Source organism: Sinocyclocheilus grahami, unplaced genomic scaffold (assembly GCF_001515645.1).
Source record: "Sinocyclocheilus grahami isolate Dianchi unplaced genomic scaffold, SAMN03320097.WGS_v1.1 scaffold2347.1, whole genome shotgun sequence".
In the NCBI taxonomy this organism is placed as follows: domain Eukaryota; kingdom Metazoa; phylum Chordata; class Actinopteri; order Cypriniformes; family Cyprinidae; genus Sinocyclocheilus; species Sinocyclocheilus grahami.
This window is the reverse complement of record NW_015507526.1, coordinates 42,196-65,319: the sequence shown is the minus strand read 5'-3', so window position 1 is coordinate 65,319 and position 23,124 is coordinate 42,196. Positions and strand designations below refer to the sequence as shown.

The 23,124-nt window shown below is 35.9% G+C and overlaps 1 protein-coding gene and 2 long non-coding RNA genes across 3 annotated transcripts in view; 2 read left to right on the top strand and 1 right to left on the bottom strand.

The window, feature by feature from the left end:
* The first annotated feature begins 1,005 nt into the window (after nt 1–1,005).
* LOC107574805 (uncharacterized) lies at nt 1,006–1,933 on the top strand. Its single transcript, XR_001607733.1, has 3 exons — nt 1,006–1,058; nt 1,295–1,387; nt 1,770–1,933. It is a non-coding gene; the product is annotated as an uncharacterized lncRNA (long non-coding RNA).
* Nucleotides 1,934–3,915: 1,982 nt separating this feature from the next.
* LOC107574806 (uncharacterized) lies at nt 3,916–10,099 on the top strand. Its single transcript, XR_001607734.1, has 3 exons — nt 3,916–4,009; nt 5,677–5,760; nt 9,808–10,099. It is a non-coding gene; the product is annotated as an uncharacterized lncRNA (long non-coding RNA).
* Nucleotides 10,100–17,447: 7,348 nt separating this feature from the next.
* Nucleotides 17,448–23,124, bottom strand: part of LOC107574804 (interferon-induced very large GTPase 1-like) — a 12,646-nt gene continuing 6,969 nt past the window's right edge. The window contains exon 2 of the mRNA XM_016261241.1: nt 17,448–22,172. Coding sequence (XP_016116727.1) covers nt 17,448–22,172 — 4,725 coding nt within the window. The remainder of the gene's footprint in view (nt 22,173–23,124) is intronic.

Here is a 23,124-nt window from a genome sequence, read left to right as displayed (position 1 = left end):
TCGCAACCTTTGGGTTACGAGTCCAACTCTCTCACCATTAGGCCACAACTTCCCAAAACTTCATTTTTGGGTGAACGTTGCCTTTAATGCCTGTAACAGTTACACTAAATCTCCTATTCAATAACTTATACCATGGTATGTCTGAATACTCTATTCTGATTGGCTGGCAGGTATGTATTAAAACAGTTTAATGCACAGGTAGTTAGTTCCAAGTCAGTTTATATCACCGTTCTGTATTAATGCGCTGATTTCATGGATGCACACACACAGAAAGAGAGATCAGACATCACGCTGCATACACACAGAAACATTCAGGAGCATAGAAATTTGTTTTTAATGCTGTTCCGTGGCTTTTATTAATAAAATAGCTTAGATACTGGATTAGGGTAAGGGATAATGCATGGCTAGCTGTGCATTAAACGATTTTAATGCACAACGTGGAAGCAAAGAACCACTTGACGTGAAGTGCATTAAAATGGTTTAATGCACAGCTAGCCATGCATTATCCCTTACTTAAATGCTGAGTTGAATCATTTTAAAGATAGATGACACATGAAGGCAAACGATGCCATTTTCATTTGTTAAACAATTTCTTTTGTCTTTTTGTGAGGACTTACTTAGGAATCCTTTTTCCAGCAATTTCAGGTTCTGAGTTTATGTCAGAAGTGTAGCTGGCCTTCTTCCAGTTGTTGGCCACATTCTGAAAAGATGCTGAAAAAAATAAATGCAGGAACGGCTTCATTTTTGTTTATTAAAGCTATGTGAGATCATGTTTTACAGTGTGGATAAATGATGTGCAAAGATTCTGAAAAATGAAATACAGGAAATCTGGGCAAGATCATGGTTTAATTTACAGCATCATTACTCTTACCTGACTCGTGCAGGATTCTTGCTCTATGTTGGGTCCACCCTTTCTCTGGCTGTGGTGCCTCCATTGTCCTAACACTCTTGAGCAACCTGTCAAGATCTTTATATGGTGGCCACCAGGAGTAGCCATCTGCATACCAGGACTTGGCAGCTGGTCCAGTCGTCCCTTCTCCCTCAAACTCCACGATTAGGTAAAAATTTTTTTCTTTCTTTCTGTTTTTTTTTTTTTGTTTTTTTTTTTGTTTAAGCTGCAAGCCTGAAACCCGTATTGTTTATTAACTCTGATTAATTTTCAACAATGCAATTAAAATGCATGAACTATGAAACAAAAAGTGCTGATAAAGAATTACTCTGTAATGTGTGAATTACAAACTGATTGTGATAGGGGACAAGAAAAATTGTGCTCTCTATTTCCTCATACTTGCAGAAATCAACTGTTGTTGAGAGGTCATCCACTAAATGAATGCCAAGTGTAGAGGATGGCAGTGGATAGTCAAAAAAGGATTCCTGGTGTTTGAAGGTACTGTAAGCTACATAAATTTCATCCCTTAATGAAATTATGTTTTGCAGTTTAGCAACTTTGCCGCCAATGCAAACGTGACCGTTTGCCTGATCCAATTTCAGAGTGTGAGGGCTTGTTCTCAACTCTTTATATTGTGTCGCCTCATGAAAGGATGCAGGTAGAGGACCAGTCGCATGAGGTTTTTTGAGCAGATGTGGCCTGGTTTTGTGAGGTTTTTTGCAGCATCTTTGCATTTATACAGTAAAAACTGCCTGAACTCTGTTGCCTTCCACCTATCAATTTCTCTCAGTGCCCTTGGTTTCCGTGCAAACTCCATGGGCACACTTCTCTGAGCATTTATCAATCTTTCTGACAATGTGTTTATTTGAAATCCTGACAGCCTACAAGTCAGAGGACCCATCTTCAGCCACAAGAGAAGAAGCCGTCTCATGTTTCCGAGGCACATAAGGTGCATGTAGTCGAGGGGGAAACCAGAGACCATGTCTAGGGATGTTTCTTCAAGAGGTGATGGACCATGATGATGATCAGTCTCTGTCTTGTTTCTGAAACTCTCATTAGTTCTTAATGGCATGCCAATTCTTGGAAATGTCATTCTATTTTCTAGGTACAAACCATCCTGTGTGCAATTTTCACATCCGCGATAGCCTGTGTGACCTTTAACATTTTTCAGGAATGCACGGGCAGGTGCATCGCAGACCATCGAAGAGAGTTGTAAAGTTAACATCACTCCTTCAAATTCAAATCCTTTAGCTAATTCACTTCAGAGATGAATTCTTGAAGATACTCAGCTAGTGATGTAGGTTTACTTGTGCCACAAAATAAACCTATTGTCACTGGTTCCTCTTGTTTGATGTGTGTGCATTTCTCACATCCGCGATAGCCTGTGTGACCTTTAACATTTTTCAGGAATGCACGGGCAGGTGCATCGCAGACCATTGAAGAGAGTTGTAAAGTTAACATCACTCCTTCAAATTCAAATCCTTTAGCTAGTTCATTTACTTCAGAGATGAATTCTTGAAGATACTCAGCTAGTAATGTAGGTTTACTTGTGCCACAAAATAAACCTATTGTCACTGGTTCCTCTTGTTTGATGTTTTGCAGTGTCCCAGAACTGTGTTGCTGAGCTCTTATAGAAGGGCAAACCATCAATGTTGACCTGAAGCTCCAACGTGTGAATGTTGCGCAGAATGTCAACATTCTGATGTAGCACCTCTGCAGTTGAATTCAGCACTCCGAAATGGTAATACTGGCCACCAGCCTTGTCTTGTATTTCAAGGTTCAAACGCACAGTTCCTAGCAATGTCCTCAAGTCTTTTGGCAGATATAAACTGTGGAGCCGTAGAATGTTGAGCAGTGAATTCAATGCCACATGTGTAATTTTGTGTTCAGTAGCCCAGGATGCCAAATCATCTTCTAGGGAAGTTGGATCAGATTCTGATTCTGATTCTGTGTCTGATTCACTGTCATCAGAAACACTTGCCATATTGACATCTTCAGTCTCGTCAACATGAGAGAGACAGTCCATAAATGTTTCTTCATCATCATTTTGACCTTGACAGGTGTTACTCTGCATGCAACACAACTCCTTCCCCCAAGTATTGTAAGTATTGTCTGCAGTTGTTGATCCACCTTGTCCTTTGCTTTTCTTCTCAGTGTCCAATAGGATGGTTCATTTGAAGCCATAGTATTAAGACCTTAATACAAACAAACCCCTTTGTTGTTGTTTGTTTACTGACCTACCAAGTCATGTGCATTAACATAATTAATGTACATACCTTTAGTTGGTTGACGGATGGTAATAGATAACTTTCTGTAGTCAAATTAAACAAAGGACAGAGTTAAATGCTGAAATTTAAATAACTACATTTTTGAAAAAACAATTAAATTTTATCTAAATTTTCATTTGTACTGATGCATTTCATGGTTATATAAATAGTTTACAGTACAATACAATACAGTATATCTGATTTTAATCAAAGATTGACAATCTTCCATAATTGAGGTTTAAATATAGATTTAATTCTCATTTCATCCCCTTATGTTCTTTAAAGCATCATCAGTTGCACCTAAGAGATCTGCTCACATAAAATTATACATTTACACACACACAAAAGTTTGGTACTGGTAAGATTTTCATGTTTTTGAAAGAAATCGTATGACTAAAGGCTGTTTATTTGATGAAAGTACACTAAAAACTAAATTTTTACATTACATTTTCACTATATATGAAAATATGTAATTTTTTTCAGTTTTGTGTATGAGCATCAAATCAGCGTATTAAAATGATTTCCAAAGAATCATGTAACACTGAAAACTGGAGTAATGATGCTGAAAATTCAGCTTTGCATCACAAGAATAAATAATTAGGTTTCCTCCATTTCAAGGCATGCGATTGGCTGTTACGTGCTGATGTCGCGCTTTACTGTGCGCCCTGCAAGAACAACACGGGATCAGCGTCATGGTACAAGCGAAGCCTGAATGGTTTGGTTTGGTAACCTTGAGTTTGTTCAACTGTTATCACTGAACAGGCCCCTTTTGTGATTCACGAAAATGCGTGTTAATACCAGCTGGAAACGGGGCCTGCGCTTGTGCTGTCACCAGGGTGTCATCGTCACAAAGGTTATCATGTTTAACACCTGTTAACTGTGCATGTTAAGGAATAGTGGGTCTTACATAATGGCCATCATATATGTTTAACGTTAGTGCTTGTGTAACTTGATCCCGGCTGCTGTTATTACGTTAGCTCAGAGCCTCTGTTCATTATTAACTTGTGTTAAATTTCTCAGTGCTGGTGGGTCTAAACCAATCCGAAATAGCTCTTTATAACTTCCAATAATACAGTTAACTTGAAGGAGTGAATGAAAATGAGGAGCGATTTCGGACAGCCGTTGAGTGTAACGTTACATCTTGTTATTGCGGTGCAAAATAGGAGTGAATGAGTGCACTCGATAGCGTCCACTCAGGTTTCGGACATCACTACAAAATAAATGGATGTCCCCTCGAAAAGTATCATATTTGAGGGTACAGTGGCGATTTTAGATTCAGCACGAGAGCTAATGTGTATAGCAACATTTTAAATTTGTACGTTATTTTCCTCAGTGCAGATAGGCCTAAACCAATCCGTATTGAGCAGAGCAACGCTTCAGATTTTCCCGCCTGACCTGTGATTGGAGCCGGTCAGAATGGCGTTCAAGTGAATGAGATGCCATCAGTCAGCTATTTCATGAGGAAAGAAAAAACACGCCCTTAACATTTCGGTGTTTAGTTTTAGTGTGGTTGTTTGTATTTGTAACTTTAATATTTAGTGTGTGTCTGTGTGTACATGTATAATGATTCTTATCTCGAATATAATTAAACTTTAAAGATATCAAAAGGCTGATTAATCCATATAAATGTTACTTACCAACAACTTGACGAACTGACGACAAACTACAAACAAACTTAAAGACGACTAGTAATGAACTTATAAAACAACAGTAGTAGAAACACGTGTAATGAATGAACAGGAACGTAATATATACAACTGGTGCTATTTACAGGTTATTAATGTGGGAAAAATTATCCAAAAATGTTGAGGGTACAGTAGGCTGAGGAAATCACAACGGTCATCTGATACAAATCACAACGGTCATGGCATATATGTAGCCTACGGTCATGTGACATTCATTCATGTTTTTTTTTTTTCTTTTCATTTTATTTATTTATACATTTTCCTGAGCTAGATACAGGGAACCCAATGTGCTCATGTTTAGAGGGGTTATAAATATTGCTACAGTTTTATGTTTTAATATTGCTTAGTACAGTTTTTTTTTGTGAGAGAGGGTTACCTCAAGGACATAATGTCAAGGGCTACTTGTTTGCTACTTGTTGTATTTATTTGTAAATGTAACATGTTTTTTTTTTTTTTTTTTTTTTTTTTTTTTACTTTTAATCACCATATGTTGAAAATTTTTTAAAATTTCTTCATATCCTGGTTCAGTAACAGTTTTTATTTTATTAGGTTATTTTATAATTTTATTAGTTATTATATTTTATTAGGCATTTTAAATTTCATTCAACAACCAATCCTAAAAAATTATGAAAATATTTAAATGTGTACATTAATAATTTTCTCTCTGTTACATTACACTTTCTCTAAATAGTTGGAAACCGCTTGTTTAATATATTGCTTCTCAACAAATCCACTGTAAGATTTATGTTCTACACTTTTAAAAAAAAAAACTGTATTATATCTATTCCTTTGATACATGGGTGATGTGTCTGGGACATATTTGATTTTTCTCTAGTTTCCTTGATTCTGCAACAGCTGTAGAAACCTGACCTGGTGAGGACCCTCTCCTCCATTGAACCTCTTATAACATTCGGACAAGGTAATGCATTGTTAAAGATTCTGTTGTTTGTCAGTGAATGGTTTTGTCTTAAGTCATTTTAATTATTTTTCTGATCATTTTGATAACAGCTATATTACCTTTGTTTATTGAAAAAGCATGTTATTCCACATCATGACCTTGCTGTCTCCCCCCCAGCCTGGCAACCCTGTTCATAAGCGCCACCTGCTGTCAGAGAGTGCGTCTCATTCAGACCTGCGGTTTTTGTTTCGTGCAGATGTTTTATGTAGCAAATAAATAAATAACACCTAAAGTCAGACCATTCTGTTTTTATTTTAAATCCTGAAATTAATCTAAATCAAATCAAAAACAACTGCCCGTGCAGATCGTGATTTAAAATGCAGTGGTTACCTCTAATTTCAAATGGCTAGATATTTTTGTTTGAAGCCAGATTGTTTGTTATAAAGCAAATAGCCAACAAATAAATTTGCTTAAAAATCAGTATCAGAATCCAATTTGCTAGTTTAAAAAAAGAAAAGAAATTCTGAATCCGCTATGATCGGTGCATCACTAATTAAAATACTAAGTAAAAGGCCTCAAATTTGAAGTACTGTCTTTTTCTATCAATTCTTCAATAGGTAGATCTTGTCTTTCATAAAGGCCGAGGTCAGGGATCTTGGGCCTAAAAAGGTTGGTGACCACTGCATTAAACAATGTAATGTTTACATTTTAACTCTTTTGTACTTAATGTGCAGAATAGCCAACACTTTAATAAAATACACTATATATATATATATATATTACTCCACATCATGACTTTGCCGGGGGGTTTTTTTGTTTGTTTTTTCCCCCAAAATGTAATGTTTACATTTTAACTCTTTTGTACTTAATGTGCAGAATAGCCGACACTTTAATAAAATACACAAAATAATAGTTTTTTTGTCCAATTAATCAAATAAATAATTGAATAATTACTTAATTGTTAAAATGGTTGCAACTTGCATCCATAATATGAAGTTATTCACTGGGGGAAACACATTTCAAGCGCATTACACAGCAGAAGCACCTGACGGAGTAATGAACTCACAATTATCTTTGAAGCATTTAATGAAGTTTCTACTGCTTTTAACAACAGCTGTACATTTCATGCAGAAGCTCACTCTATGGAGGCCCAAACATGCAGAAATGAAAAATAAATATATAGTTAATTAAATAAATGTAATAATAGGAAAATAAAGAAATAAATGTCTTGATAAAACGAATATAGTTCATTTCTAATACAATTTTTTTTTAAATAAAAATACATTATTATACTTTCATTTATTTTTATATTTATTACATTTATGTATTCTGCATTATGCATTTATTTTTCTATGTTTTTGTTTTATGTGGTTATTTATACCTATGTATTTATTTACAGATTTGTTTCTTTCTTTCTTTTTACTTTTCCATGTGCAACATGTAAATGAGGGCGTTAGGGCTGGGTATCCATTCAGATGTCCCGATTCAGTTAGATTCTGATTCACAAGCTCTCGATTTGATTCAGTTCAATTCTTGATTCAATTCTCAATTTTGGTTACATTCAGTGAATATAGTTTTAATACAAATGCTATTGATATTTCTAAAAATGAACAGTAAACATCAGTTTACAAATGGTGAATTAATAAAAAGAAATAAAGAGCCACAGGCCTGTATTTTAAACCTATTCTTTTTTGTATAGGGTTCTATTTTTATTTATTTTTTCAATAATAGGTTTACTGTTAAAATTAAAAATAAAACAAATGTGATTATTCCTTTAAAAAAAATGTATTAATATTCATTAGTAGTAGTAGTAGTATTAGTATTGTTACATTGAGTCTTAAAGGGGTCATATGATGCTATTTTAAAGATCGTTATTTGGTGTAACAGAATATGCTGTTCTGTTGTAAGTAATCTTAAAGATTCCTAAATGCATCTACTTCCGGAAAGCCAAATAAAGTGCTTTTGCTTCCGCCTAGAAACACACAGCGTCTCCCTGACATGCTGCTTCAACACTAACTGCTGTTACTGAAACCACACCTTCTTTCTTTGCGTGAACATTTGGGCGCATTATGCTAATATTTCCACATAGTGATGTAGATATGTGGGGGCGTGTTAGAACGAGCCGTTTTAGGTAGGAGTGGTTGACTCTTAACTTTTATAAAGAACATCTCTTTGGATTTGAGACTTTAGTCTTTGCAACTTTACAGATCTTCTTTATGCACCAAGAGCTTGTAACACTCCAAACTTGAAATCGCATCATATGACCCCTTTAAGACTGATAAATAGTAATATATTTCTGACACAGTTTCTTCACCATTAACCAAAACATTTATTTTGACGGGTTGCCGTAAAGAACTTGCAGCTGCTGTGTATGTGATATGACGGTAGTTTTCTCAAATTAAACGGTAAAATGCTAATGAAGTGACTCTCAGAGCAGCTGGAGATGACATTCGTGTTCATATCATCATATAGTGAGATGGCAGAAGCTGAAAAGTCAAGTCAAGTCAAGTCACCTTTATTTATATAGCGCTTTTAACAATACAGATTGTGTCAAAGCAACTGAACAGCATTAATTAGGAAAATAGTGTCAATAATGCAAAGTGACAATAGTAAATACTCATTTTTCAGACAGTTCATCATTGAATTCAGTGATGTCAACATCCAGCTCAGTTTAAATAATATCTTTGCAATCAAGTCAACGATATCGCCGGAAATGAAGTGTCCCCAACTAAGCAAGCCAGAGGCGACATAATTTTATGTGGTGTGATAAAGTTAGATAAACCATGCCAAATCGGATAGGAGCAGTGGGACTGAAACGGATTTCCAGAAATGCAATTTAAATAGGATTTTAAACAATATGAATGTAGCTTGAAACTATTTGTAAAAAAAAAAAAATCTTCTAAATCTGATCAGATTTCAAATATGCAAAAAAAAATCTGATTTGAACTGACAATCTGAACGTAGCCAATGTCTTATTTTTTCTTTTAATACAAAATAACATTATTTCAAATTAATTTTTCATATAAACATTGAAAGGTTCAATGAAACTTCTCCTTCATGAAAGGTTATCATCTGTGTCATTGTTAATCCAGCAACACAATATAGAAAATCACTCTTTGCTTTTGAATTTTTAGTAGTTTTATTAACAATCACTGTTTAATTTGTACATTGAATTCTATGTATGTTTTATTTTTAAAACACTTGTCAATACTCACACAATGACAATAATTTTATAAATTGAAAAAAGGCAAAAAACAATATTACAACAAAAAATAATGATACAGTTATTGTAAAAACATTATAATATTTTTTAACATAATGTTTTATAATGTATATCGGTGTCACTGATTAAAGTGTTAGTCATTTACTCACCCTCATGTTGTTCCAAACCTGTATGAGTTTCTTTGTTCTGGTGAACACAGAGGAAGATATTTTAAAGAATGTTTGTAACCAAGAAGTTCCATAGTATTTTTCTCCCCATATAATTTTTTTCCCTACTATGGAAATCAGTGGTGCCCAAAACTGCACTATTTTTGGGGATCTATCAAGTCGATTTCATATAAATATGATGTGATGATCTTGCAGTCCAGATCTTTCACCCATAGAAAACATTTGGCGCATCATAAAGAGGAAGATGCGACAAAGAAGACCTAAGACAGTTGAGCAACTAGAAGCCTGTATTAGACAAGAATGGGACAACATTCCTATTCCTAAACTTGAGCAACTTTGTCTCCTCAGTCCCCAGACGTTTGCAGACTGTTATAAAAGGCAGACTGTTATTGACTGGTAAACATGGCCTTGTCCCAACTTTTGAGATGTGTTGATGCCATGACATTTAAAATCAACTTATTTTTCCCTTAATTATACATTTTCTCAGTTTAAACATGTGATATGTCATCTGTTGTGTTCTGAATAAAATATTGAAATTTGAAACTTCCACAACATTGCATTCTGTTTTTATTCACAATTTGTACAGTGTCCCAACTTTTTTGGAATCGGGTTTGTACATTTTTACATAAAATGCTCTTACTCTGTTTGTTTTTTTTTTTCCTTCACCCAATACCTTAGGACAGACCAGCCTGTGACGTCCTAAGACACCCAAATCCACCCCTGGTCCACGATCATACCCACACCTGTGTCTCATCACAGTCCATCACCAGTGTCTGCACCCTGCCTACTGCCAATATTATGGATTGCTGTTCTGTTAGAGATATGCCATTCACAACAATCGCTACACAATATCAAGTTCAAATAATTTAGTCTTGCCTAACAGTTTCCATGATTTCCCTGAATACTGTTCACAATGTAGCATGATCTCTCCTACCTTTGTGCATTCAGTTAAAATATGTCCTTAATATTTGTATTATTTGATTATATCTTAAGTTTATTATTTAAAAGCAAATTCACTTAATCTTTCTCTAGAAGAGATACTAGGTGTGTTTGACTTGAAGCAGTGCTGCACAGACCGATCGAAGTATGACATCAAAGTACCGCGAGAGCAAGACAGCTTCTTATGCTTTTGAATCGCTCTCACGATACTTCGTCATACTTCAATCAGTCTGCACAGTGCCGCTTCAAGTCGAACACTTCTAAAGTGTAAGCTCTCATGGTCAGCTCTGGGTCTTGTGCAGTAATATGATGAGCAGGTGTTCAGTGTCATCACCTTACTTCATTGAAATGCTGTATTGACCTGGATTCACCTAGGTTTAAAACGGTTTAATAAATTTATCTGGGAAAGAACTAATTATTCAGTGTCGTTAATGTTGTGAGGCTGCATAACATCTGGTCAGATGAACATTTGTGTAGTCTGTTTCCTCCAGAGGTTTCTACCTTATATAGTTTAATATCTAAAAATGATTGTCTTTGTAACCATTCTCAATAGATATTGAAAGCATTTTTTTATGGTGCTTTTAAACAAAATATTAAATGTAATATGTGAGGTAAGCCATGGCTGGGTGTATATTACACTATTTTAATATATGCCGTGGACGTAAAGAACTACATGAACTGAAGCGATAAATCACCCCTTAATTCTAATGATCAGGTGTGATCAATTCTGTTCAGATTCAACACTGATCCAACAGCCCCGTCTGTAATTAACCAGTGCTCCTGAAGATCATAAATAGCTGGTTCAGTAGTGTTTGAGAAGGGTTGGAGCTGAACTTTGCAGGAAGTTGTATAGTTATATAGAAAGGTAAGTGTTGGGTGTGATTAATTATTGAGTAGTACATTTAATTTTACCTTGAAAAGGTAAGTGATTGCTCTTAATTATTTTGCAATTTAATTCCAGGCAGGATGTACAGTAATTGCGTTAAATACTGTATAGACTATAGAACATTTCTGTGTAAAACAACAGTGAATTTAACAAACACGTCTCAAGTTTAACATTTAAAATGTGTTTTTGTCATTCCAAGAATAATTTATGCATTATGATTTGAAATATTAAGTAATGCAATCTTTTTAATTAGTACAGTAATGTCATTACACTGTTGAAGTACAAAATAACTTGTAATCATAATTACTTTCTTTGGAGTAACTTGCTCAACATCAAATATATAGTTATATATGTGTGTGTACATTTAATCGTTAATCCAATCACCAAGCTTGTAATGTTGAACACTTATAAGTAGTCAAGGATCTAAAATGCTCTCTACAAAATAACTTATATAGGCATGTTTATCTTTATTACAGAAGGATCAAACTAACAGGGATAGTTGGACAAACTGATTTAAAAGTGCATGATGGATTACGTGGTTAAAAACTTTATTTTTATTTATTTTTTTTTGTTCTCATTTGTTTCCAGTAAAGAAGATTGTAAGTAATTTAGAGAAATATTAATGTCCATATATAGCACACAGTGTTATTATGTGCATAAGTAAAGAAAAACAAAGTGTTGGTGCCTCCTTGTAAATATTATTATAAGACAAAAATGGGACAGGGAATATGGATCCATTGATGCAAAGTCGATCTACAAAATAATGCGATGTTTGCTTTTAAACATGCTATACGTTCTTGTAAAAAGAAAAGCAAATATCACAGAATATGGATTTAAAATAATCGTTATTTCTTCACGTATTTCCCTTCAAATTAATCAAGTATAGCAGGTGGTCTGCAGCTTCCCGTCCTGACGCACATACTGGCATATTTCGGGTGATAAAGATACACCTGATAGAACTGGAGAGGATCTGCAAGGAGGGATGGCAGAGGATCCCCAAATCCAGGTGTGACAAACTTGTTGCATCTTTCCCAAAAAGACTCATGGCTGTATTAGATCAAAAGGGTGCTTCTACTAAATACTGAGCAAAGGGTCTGAATACTTAGGACCATGTGATATTTCAGTTTTTCTTTTTTAATAAATCTACAAAAATGTCAACAATTCTGTGTTTTTCTGTCAATATGGGGTGCTGTGTGTACATTAATGAGGAAAAAAATTTTACTTAAAATGATTTTAGCAAATGGCTGCAATATAACAAAGAGTGAAAAATTTAAGGGGGTCTGAATACTTTCCGTACCCACTGTAGATGTCATTTAGAGGTAGGGAAGGCGTCTTATTTAACAGCTCAAATGGCCGATCTACAGACGATCAAAATACGACTATAAAAAAAGAAGCCGATGTTTACCAGATGATACGCTCTTTAGCGGACGTCTCTGCGATGTACGTGTGCTATCTGGGTTTAGTATGCTAAACTACTTTTCATTACATAAAGGTGTGCTCACATGACTGCCAATAATGTTAGTAAAACATCTCTTGTATTATCAATCCAATTCAGTGATGCTTACGCTCAGTGGCGTAACTTAGTAATGACGGGCCCCAGTGCAGGCTATTACAACGGGCCCCCTGGGGTGCACGGTTATGAAGCACATACAAACACACAGCGCTCGTGTTTAGAAGGGAACCCATATATGCAAATTTGTGCCTAACCTACTTAATTTAGACCAACTAAAATCAGTATCTTATCAGTTTCTTATATTAAATTGAACATTGAAACTCTTTGCGTGCGTCTCTGCCTGGCCGCAGCAGCCAGAAGTACCAAATTAATCGTGTTGAATTTTACAGTCATCAGCATGTGTTAGTATTTGCAAAGCACAGAAGGCAAGGTTATCAGAAGCATTGAGTGTTTCAGCGCTGTGGTGCTGAAATTGTCGCCTTTTTTTTTGTTTTTTTTTACTTTTAGCAGAGTAACCCAGTAATCGCGGCAACCGCATTCCTCTCCGAAAAGCAAGAGACTAGATAAGAAAGAGGTCTAAAAATTATCAACACCATGTCCTGAATCATGGCCAACTTTAGCGGCAACAACCGCACACAAATGTAATATGGCTGTACGCACTGTGAGTACCATGAGCGCTCAGACTGACCTCAGATTTGCCCGCAAACATTTCAGCAGTTATTATAGGCCTGTGTGTCCCGTATTTCTGTCGACTGAACCCATGCCATTAATTATGAATTTATCAGTCGTTTGCACGCCAAAGTCAATTTCTGCGTATAAACATTACGCCAAATAGAAACAGAAAATCGTGCTATACGCACTTTCATGAGATCGGGCTCTACAACAATTAATTTGTAGTCTATTTTTACAAATGGGAATACAACGAATTCATGACAATGCTTTACATTTAAGCTACCCGTAAAATTTTAGTGTAACATTCTTTAAAATCATCTGGAATGCAATAAAGTACTTTTTAAAGCATTTGCTGCATGGATAAAAAAAAAAATAGGCCAATAAATAATTCACATATCAGACAAAATTGCATTGCAGCAAATCCTTTACATTTTAAGGTATTCAGAGCAGAGCAACATAAAAAATATAATCGGGCCTGTTTAAGGCTTTTCCTTATTTTTATAGTTTAGATGGTGATGAAAAAATTACTCGCCATCTCCTCATTGGACGTGCCTTTAGAGAGAAATGCATCTTTAAGGATTACGTATAGCCTAATGAAAGAGTTTTTGTTTTCGATTTGAATTATTTCATTTTAAAGTAGTAATTTAAAGCTTTCTTCCATAGATATATTTATCATATCTGTGACTCAATTTGTTGAGTTTCGGTTCATCCTTGTGAAGCGCTCCTGTTCAAGACGAGACGGCAAGCGCATCCCGTTTTCCTATTTATTTTATAAAAGCACAACATTTTGTTGATATTGTGAATGCACACAAATAAAAGTAGACCCTTTACATTTCCGAATGTATTACTCTTACCTTTATGAGCAAAAATTAGGCGTATTTTAAGTTTCCACTATCAAGAAGAAAATGCTGAGTACGCTCAGCTTCCACTCTTCACACAAACAATTGTATATGCGCCTAATAGCGCACATTTATATCGTTTAAATAATTAAACTAACATTGTGATATGCTTAAACTGTTTTATATCTATAGATTTTATTCTAGGCAAGTCGTGATTATTTGAGAAGGTTAAATTTATCAAACATAGGCTATGATCAACTCACTGTCTGGCGCTGGCCACTTGGTCGTTACTTTAAAAAAAAACAAAAAAAAAAAAAAACTTTTAACGAACAAAAAATGCTCCAAACGTTTTTCTAAATTAATTTTAACATTACATAGCCTATACACTCTCAAGGAGACCCCACATAAATGACAAAAAAAAGAAAAGAATTGGCGCTGCTGCGAGGGTGTTTCTATACACCTGCTGAGGGAGTGACGGCAAATTTGGCATGTCAATCTTAATATTTTTCTCCTCTTTTGGAAAGTCGTGGAAATGACATATAACAAATAAAACAAGACTATTCATTCTGTTATAGTTTTATTTACGGGTGGGACGTGTGTCCCCACGACCCCCCGTCACTTTTTGCAGCATCTCGCGACACGCATGGATGTACCTAAAGAAACATCTCCATTTGATAACAGATTCGTTGGTCTGTGTTAAATAACAGGCGATCTATCGCTGGAATGTGTTTTGGTGAGCGCTTGTTGCTGCTGTTATCAGTTCTCTCTTGCACTCGTGCACAATGCGCAGTCTTCACACAGACAATCATAAAACACAAAACAAAATGCACACAAACATGTCCTTGCTCTTGATATACAATCACTGATGAACACCTTTGGTTTTAATGAGTGAAGAAAAAAAACTACACGAGGGTGGATTAGAACCCAGAACCTCGGAAATGCTTGACAAAAGATCTACCACTTGACCACTAAAGCACACACACACTATTTGTGCAAATGTATATATTTATTCAGTTCTGTGAAGAATCGCAGTACTAATTGTATTTTTTTTATTAATGCGGTCATTATTCATTTATATTACTATAGTCGCTTGCAATGTGGGCAGGGCCTGCTTGCGCTGCGGGCCCCCCCCGTGGCACGGGCCCCAGTGCGGCTGCACTGCCTGCACTGTCTGTAATTATGCCACTGCTTGCGCTATTAGTGTAATGTTAAAATCACTTGATTAACAGCTGCCACTTACCCTTCCTGTGACCATGAACATTTTCTTCATCTCTAAATTTTATTATTTATTTCATTAACACATCCTGAGGTGAAGTAGTGGTAGGCTTCAGTGCTTTTAAGTGCCTTGAAAGCTTTGCCGGTGTATGGAGAGGGATTGTGTATGTGGCAGGTGTAAATATCAGCAAACGTCAAATTTGGATTTTTTTTTTACCAGACTTTAGTTAGCAGTTTGCTTCAGAGTAAATAAGGGTATAATCCTAAAGTATCTATTTTCTTTAAATATTGTTACTTTTTGGTCGGTGGTGAGGTGTGCTATTTTAGTGTGGGACATCTTTCCTATCACCAAGGAGAGGCTACGCAAATGTCCTAAAGATGGCGGCCACAGCAAAGAGTCATGTGCCTGAAACTCATGAATTTCCATGTCTCTGTAGCCATGAGACGCAACCACGTTGGCTTCCTTCAGCATGGCGGAATGGGTATTTTGTTCCCCATAGCAACCCTGTTCACCCCTTTCCATGCTTCAGGTATTCATGTGCATTCCTGTGTCTCCTTCTGATAAAGAAGTAGATGACATATTCTACAGTTGAACAGAATAACTGAACGATAGTCAGAAACTCTCTATGCCTTCAGTCCTCCGAATAATTAAGTATCCTACAGGTGCCCTTTTATACCCCCGGTCACAACAGTAGTGATGTCACAGGCTGTGTCCGGCCAGTCTCATTGTTATTGTCGTGTTTGGAAACACGCTTCAGATACCGGTCACGAAGGCATTCCCCATAATGACCCCTAGAGGATGCAGTGTGTTGTTCTCTTTCTCTAGGAACCATGGTTATGTGCATAACCTGAGATGTTTCATATGGGAATATACATTTGTTTCAAATGTGATCTCATTGGTTTCACATGAAAATATACTTTTCACATGGGATTCACATAAAAATTTTCCAAAATGTCAAAATGAAAAGTTACACCAGACCCCACTTTGAAATGAACTGGAAAATTATAGAATCAATACTTTTTTTTTTATTTGTAAAATAAAAATAAGCGTATGTATGTAAATAAGCGACAATACAGAACAATTACACAGAAATAAAGTGGCAGCACTATATAACACATCCACATGTGGAATTCTTGCACTCATACACATACAAACACTGCACCACACCCGCATTAATGACCCATAGAATCAATGGGAGACTATAAAAATGTGTGTTACACTGTTAATTTGTACAAAAAAAAGTTACAATGCATAAAAAACAAAAAAATGCATAAAACACAAAGGGGTGACACCACAACACATCCACAATGGAGTAAACGAAATCACCCCAAAAATCACCCATAAAATCACTCACAAGTAATGAAAAAGTGACAAGTTACATAATTTGTCAAAAAAACAACAACAACCCAGCTACAATGCAGAACGAATCGAAATTATGGAGAGACACAAGACACAACAAATGCAAACACATACAAATATACACATAAAATACCATGTTAAGGTCTGACTGTAATAATGTGTTTATAATTGCAAAAAATGATACTTCTGTCCAAAGAAAGAGCTAAACAGAGTAATTTTATTTTTATAATAAAGAGCTTTGCATAAAAGTGTCTGTCTGCCATGTGTGTAAATGTAAATCATTTAAATTTTAGTACATAGTAGTTAAACAGAATTGCATTGAATTCTAAATACACAAATAACATTTATGCAATGACTTCAGAAAAACATAACATCAATGCATCTTTAATATGCAGCACAAATGAAGACATGTACATGGTGTATGCATTTAATTATAGAGGTAAAATATAAACTTAAAAGTACTGTTTCTAAAAAGTAGTGAAATAGACAACACACTCTGACATACATTACCGCTTAATTAAATGTTACTTATATTTTTGTTGTGCTGTTTTTTCATGCTTATAAAATAAGCTGCTATTGCCCTAATCATGTGTACATAACTCTATATATGTTGTAATAAGACACATATTTTGGATTTCCTCTAAAAAGCAGGCCAGACACTTGTATATTTGTTAAGGGGCAGTAACAGAGGAGCATTTTTATTAACTAAACTTTATTTTTCTTAATTTTATTTTTACAGTGTCATTATTCACTTAAATACATAAAAGACCTACTAATTTAGTGGCTGTTCTTAATTCCAAAGGAAAGTTCCTAAAATCAAACCTTGGATGAAGTTCACTGCTTAGGTCAATATTAGCTTTTACTTTTGTCATGCATAGACCTGCATAGACTGTGTGATTTTTGTCTTTTTAAGATACCATTTAGAAAACACAAATCCTAAATTGCATCATGGATTTAAATAAGGCAGCTCCAACTCTCAATAGCTTCCTGTTTTGTGTACTTCCTCCATTCATCTGGAATCTTCCCAGACCCCTGGAATGTTTTATTGTACTTATTTTCCAGATCTTTTTGGAATCTGCAGACAACCCACTTCCAGTATGGCAGTTCAGAAAAGTCAGGTGTAATGCTCCAGTTAGCATATTTGGGACCTCCTTTTCTGTATTCTCTCCATAGGACTGCTATGGTATCTGAGACATTTGGGTAAAAAGAGTGATTGCTTGCTACTTCTGATGTGCAGATGTCAACACTCAGGTGTTTTGTTTCACTGAAATGCCACCCATTCAACCCTATGTTTCGATGGAAAGGAACACTGTGATCTCCTCCATGATTTTCTATTGTGTTGGTGCAGATGGCTTTACAGAAAGGACACTGAACCCAACAGCAACGACAAAGGTGATCAATGAGAATCTCATCTGGCCTGTCCCTATAGTCTAGCTTACCTAGAAAATTAACTACCCTGAATGTTCTGCTTGTGTCAAATTTAACAGCAGGGAGTTCTCGTCGCATCACATCTACTAAGAAGTTGATGTCAACATCATTATAACTCACTCCGGTGAAGGTCTTTCCAGAGAGTATCAGCACATCTGACAGCTGGTGTGTAAAATGCTTTAACCAAGAATCAACATCGTTCTTTACTTTAACCAGTCTAGATGCTTCATGTGCTGCTTCTATGATCTTCTGCTGGTGGAGTATAATGCCCTCTTTTATCTTAGGCAGAACACTCACATTAAACTTTTCACTGATGTAGTTACTGACTTCATCTCTGATGAAAGTCTTGAAGAGCTTTCTGGGATTATGAATGTATGTCATATACATGTCAAAATTCTCCCTTTCTGCCAGTACCTTTAGGATGTGTTTCTCTAGTTTAGATCGGTTCCCATTCACTGATTCACAGTTTGATCTCATTTCATTTGCCAGTTCTCTGGCAGTCTTTTTGTAGACACTCTGTTGAATAGGCTCTTTCAGTTTATTACAGACGAATTCTCCAAAAATGGCAGATGATGTTGCTCCTTGACAATATTTCTGGAATATACTGTAGTACTCTCCTTTCTTCCTTTCAAAATAAAGATCAGGATCATTGGCTTCCCTGAATATTCCGTGGAGATCAGTGAATATCTTGTTTGATCTCTTGCAAATGTGAAATGTGAGGTCCATCGTGAATTCCTTCTTAAAAACATATGTTACTGGCCCTTCCTCATGTTCTTTTACTTTCTTCTTTATGAAATCTGTGAGTTGTTGGACATAGACAATGTTGTAACCCCTTTTTGATATGGGTTTTGACTTAATCATCTCATCTGTCTCTTTTTCAATGCCTGCTACTAATGCTCTAATTTTGTCTTCGTTTTCTTTATCCAGTGAGTGTCTAGAAAATATGTTTTCGGACCTTTTGAAAACAACATAATCTGCATATCCTGACACTGAGGCAATATCGATGCATTCACTGTCCTTGACACGGTCCAGAGGAACACTTTCATATATGTCACTGAGGATATGCTTCACGTCTCCTAATACATTGATCGTTTTGATTGGAGGTATTGCTTCCTTAATATCAGTTAACCACTGATGCCAGAAGAAGCCAAATTCTTTTTTCATAGTTTCTTCATTGTTTGCATTGTCTTTGAGCTTTAAGGCAGAATGTTTGCTTTTTTCAAAAAGAGTATTTTCATGGTGTATCCTCTGGGCATCAATCCTTTTCTGCAGGTGGTGTTGTTGAAGAACCTCATTCAACTTTTTCTTTGTTTCTCTAACAATGTTTTCCTGAACTTCTTTGATTTTTATCTTAAAAGACGTTCTCCACTGAATCAGAATACAAGCATCTTTGTCTTTCTCAAAATATTCTGACATCAATTTATTTACTTCTTCACTTATCTGTTTTAGTTCTGCTTGGAGATTATGTTCAAGAACTTCATGAATTGCTCCATTTTCTATTTTGTTAAGTAGTTTGTTTTCAATCTCTAGCATGGCATATCGAAGATTCCAAGTCCACTTACTGTATTCTGTTTCAAGTCTTCTGTAAACCGCTATCTCTATAGAATCTCTGAAGCTGAATACAAAGTTTTCATTAAGTAATGCCTCCCAAAGGGCTTCAATACGATATTTAAGGTGTGTCAACCTCATACTATCCAATTTTGAGGCTTGAGAAAGAATTGTGTACTTTAGATCTTGAACATTTTCATTGTAGTTTGGGTTTGGAGGTGCCATGGGTGGGTTCCCTTCCCAGAGCGCCGAAAAATACTTCACATCATTCAAAGCATCAAATTTAATTACTTCATTAAAGCACTGAACATCACATACATCATCTTTTGCAGCAAGTTCTGTCATCTCATCCAGTTTCTCTAGCAGTTTCATCCTTTCCTGAATGCATTTTTCTTTTGCCGTTATGTCAACATTTTGATGCATAAACATACAGCTGGGATTCAGTTTGACATTCTTCATTCTCAGGAAGGCCTGAACAACAATCTGAAGAATGTTTTCCAACCCAGCTGGGTTTTCTCCAAAGATGTTGATCAATGTCAAATTTCCTAAACCAACAACAAATGTGGCCAGTTCATTGTCGTGATGTGTTGATTCTCTTCCAGACAATTCTGGCGAACAAAGACCCTCAGTGTCAACAATCAGAATATAGTCAAACTTAAGCTGTGTTTTCATCTCATCTGAGACTTTGACCAGCTGCATGAAAGCTCCTCTGGTGCACCTGCCAGCACTGACTGCAAACTGGAGTCCAAACATGGTATTCAGCAATGTGGACTTCCCAGTGCTCTGAATTCCCAAAACTGACAGCACAAAGACTCTCAGGTTTCCCACTTTCTTGACAAGTTCATCAAAAACAGCAGCAACCCATATAAGAGATACATGAGAGGCGTCTCCATCCATCAGCTCCAGTGGAAATCCTGAGATCATCATCTCTGCTGCAAGACTGGGGAGAGAAGAAAAGTGACACTGCAGGCCATCCTTGTCCTTCTTTACAGATGAACATGATTCATAGATTTGACCAATCTCTCGTAGGATGTGCACCAAGCCAAAGTTTGCAGAATGTAAATCTTCAGATATTGTCTTTAGTTCTGTTTGCACAGCTACCAGCTGTTCAGGTTTACCATGGTTCTTCTTTAGTTTTAAGACCTCTGAACACTTTATATTGTACTTTAGACGCAGAGCAGAAAGATCTTCTGAGGTGCGTTCATCTAGGAGAATTCCAAGCCATTTAAGAAAAAACATCTTTTCATCTGCATTAAGTGAGTTCATTTCTTTCAGAAACAATGTCATAATCTCACTGCTAACTGATGCGTGCTGCTGTATACGGATTTTCTTTAGGGCTGCATTTTTGACACTTATGTCCATTTCAGTTTCATTTCTTTGAGGTCGATGTAGCTCTTTATTCTTCTGACACCACTGATGCCACAGTTTTCCCTGACAGGGCAAAAGTAGTTCTTTGCTTTGCGTTAGATCTGTCTTCTCCAGTAAGCTCATCATCTGCTGTGCTTTTTCTTTTCCTATCCTGCAGTCATCAAGATCAAGCTCATCTACTCTAATATCTGAGAATCTGGCCACATCTTCAAGTCTGAAAACACTACATGATCCAGTAGATGAAAGTGAAAGGCCTTTATTTATAGCTCTTACAAGTTCCTCAATTACTTCTGGCAGATTTCTGTCTTTCAAGCCCATTTTAATTTTTCCATTTTGTATGGGTGAGAGTGCTACATTATTCTCAGTAAGAAGGAAGATAAGTGGAGTTTTGTCCTGGCTGATCATTTGTATTTTTTTTGCATTTTTGTCATTTCTATCAAGCTGTGGCAAAAGAACAACATTCACAGAAGCCATTTCAGCCAAGATATTCAGTTGTTTCTCATTGGCTCCTGCATCACCGTGAAGATTGCAGAATGCAACACAGTCAGTAAATGTATCAGTGTGTTTCCCAGAGGGGCAGTACCAGGAAATCTCCACAACTCCGTCCATCAGTACTCTGGTGCTGCTGCTGCCTTTGCAGTTCCTGTGAAAGAATGTGTTGTGTTTCTCATTGATCAGGCTGCTCATCAGCTGAGACTTTGATGAGGAGACTTGGCCAAATCTGAAGAAAGCCACCATTGGGGTAGCTGCCTTGCAGACTGGCTGGGTTTTAGTGATAATTTCATTCTTGGAATTTTTTATACTCCAGCTTTTATTGATTTGTCTAAAAGTCCAGAGAGGAAACTCAAGCTGTTGTGTGAATGGATCAGGAACAAGCAGGGGGAGAGCATACTGACATTGTGAGAGTTTAGTCACCATCAGCTGCTTCAGGAAACTATCAGCACAATGAAAAATGGCCATCTGAACATCCATTGGGTGGATTTTGCCTGGTTTGCTGCTTTCTTCATTAGACAAAGGTATTTCACTAAAGAGATCATCAAAAAGATCTATCTCATTTCGTACCAAATCACTCATACTTTGTGTATAACTTTGCTCATTGCTGTCTTTAATAGTTATATGTCTTGTTCTATAGTCCATCATCAGTAGTCTTTGTAGAAACATGTGAACTAAGTCCTGCTCTGCACACGAGTTATGGGACTGAATTATACCCGATTGAGCAGATAGCTGAAGAAAGTCTGCAGCTTTGAGTTTCTGATGATATTTGTCATGAAGATGAAGCCGTCTAATGAGATAATTAAATTTCTCTCCATTTGTTGTAGGTACATTGTCGGCATCCTGTAAAATAAATGATGTAATTAAAATTATGTGCTGTGTATATTCTCTCTCTCTCTCTCTCTCTCTCTCTCTATATATATATATATATACAGGGATTGAAATTAACTTTTTCACTCCCCAGCCAATTTGGCTACTAAATTAAGTTACCGGCCATTCATAACTTCTACTAGCCAAAAAAAAAAGACAGAAATAAACCAAAAGTTTGAGTCTGTCTATACTGGGCGTGACAAAGCAACCGTTGCAAATAATTTTGTGTCAGTACTAGGGTTGTACCCTATTGACAAAAAATAATATCTCAATATTTTCTGTGATTTTATCGATAAAGATAATTAGACGATATTTTGCTGAGTGTGTTATTGTGCTGATATCTTAAGGACTACCGTGGACAGCTGACTCCTAAAGTTTTTGATATTCTTCATATTCTGTGTGGTCAGTACACAGCAGTGATAGAAATTAATCTTTTCCAATAAGTTTCAATTTATTTTTTACCTTTTATGTGCATTTTTAACTTTTTATAAAGCCATTTTTTTTCTAAAAATGTACATAATCTTTTGAGTCAAATTCTTACATTTAATCAGTCAGTTATAATAATAATACATTTAGGCTGTTACTAAACAAATTAAATCAGTATCAATAAAATTAATCTTTGCAGAAGTTGCATATGAAGTGGCATTTAGATGTATTTACACATGTTAATGCAGCTTAGAGGGACATGGAATGCTTTAAACTGCAGTTACAAATGCATAAATAATGTGTTGATATTTTAAACATGAAATGTTGAATACTGATATTTGAAATTATTTTCAAAATGAAAAGATACTTTAAATGTCAAATTAAAACCGCCAGTAAGGGGCAGCAAGTCACTGTTAAGTGAGTCATTGCGATTGAACCGAATCATTTACACGCTTGATTCATTCAGAAACAAAACAACGTCATGTTGCTCAGAGACGCA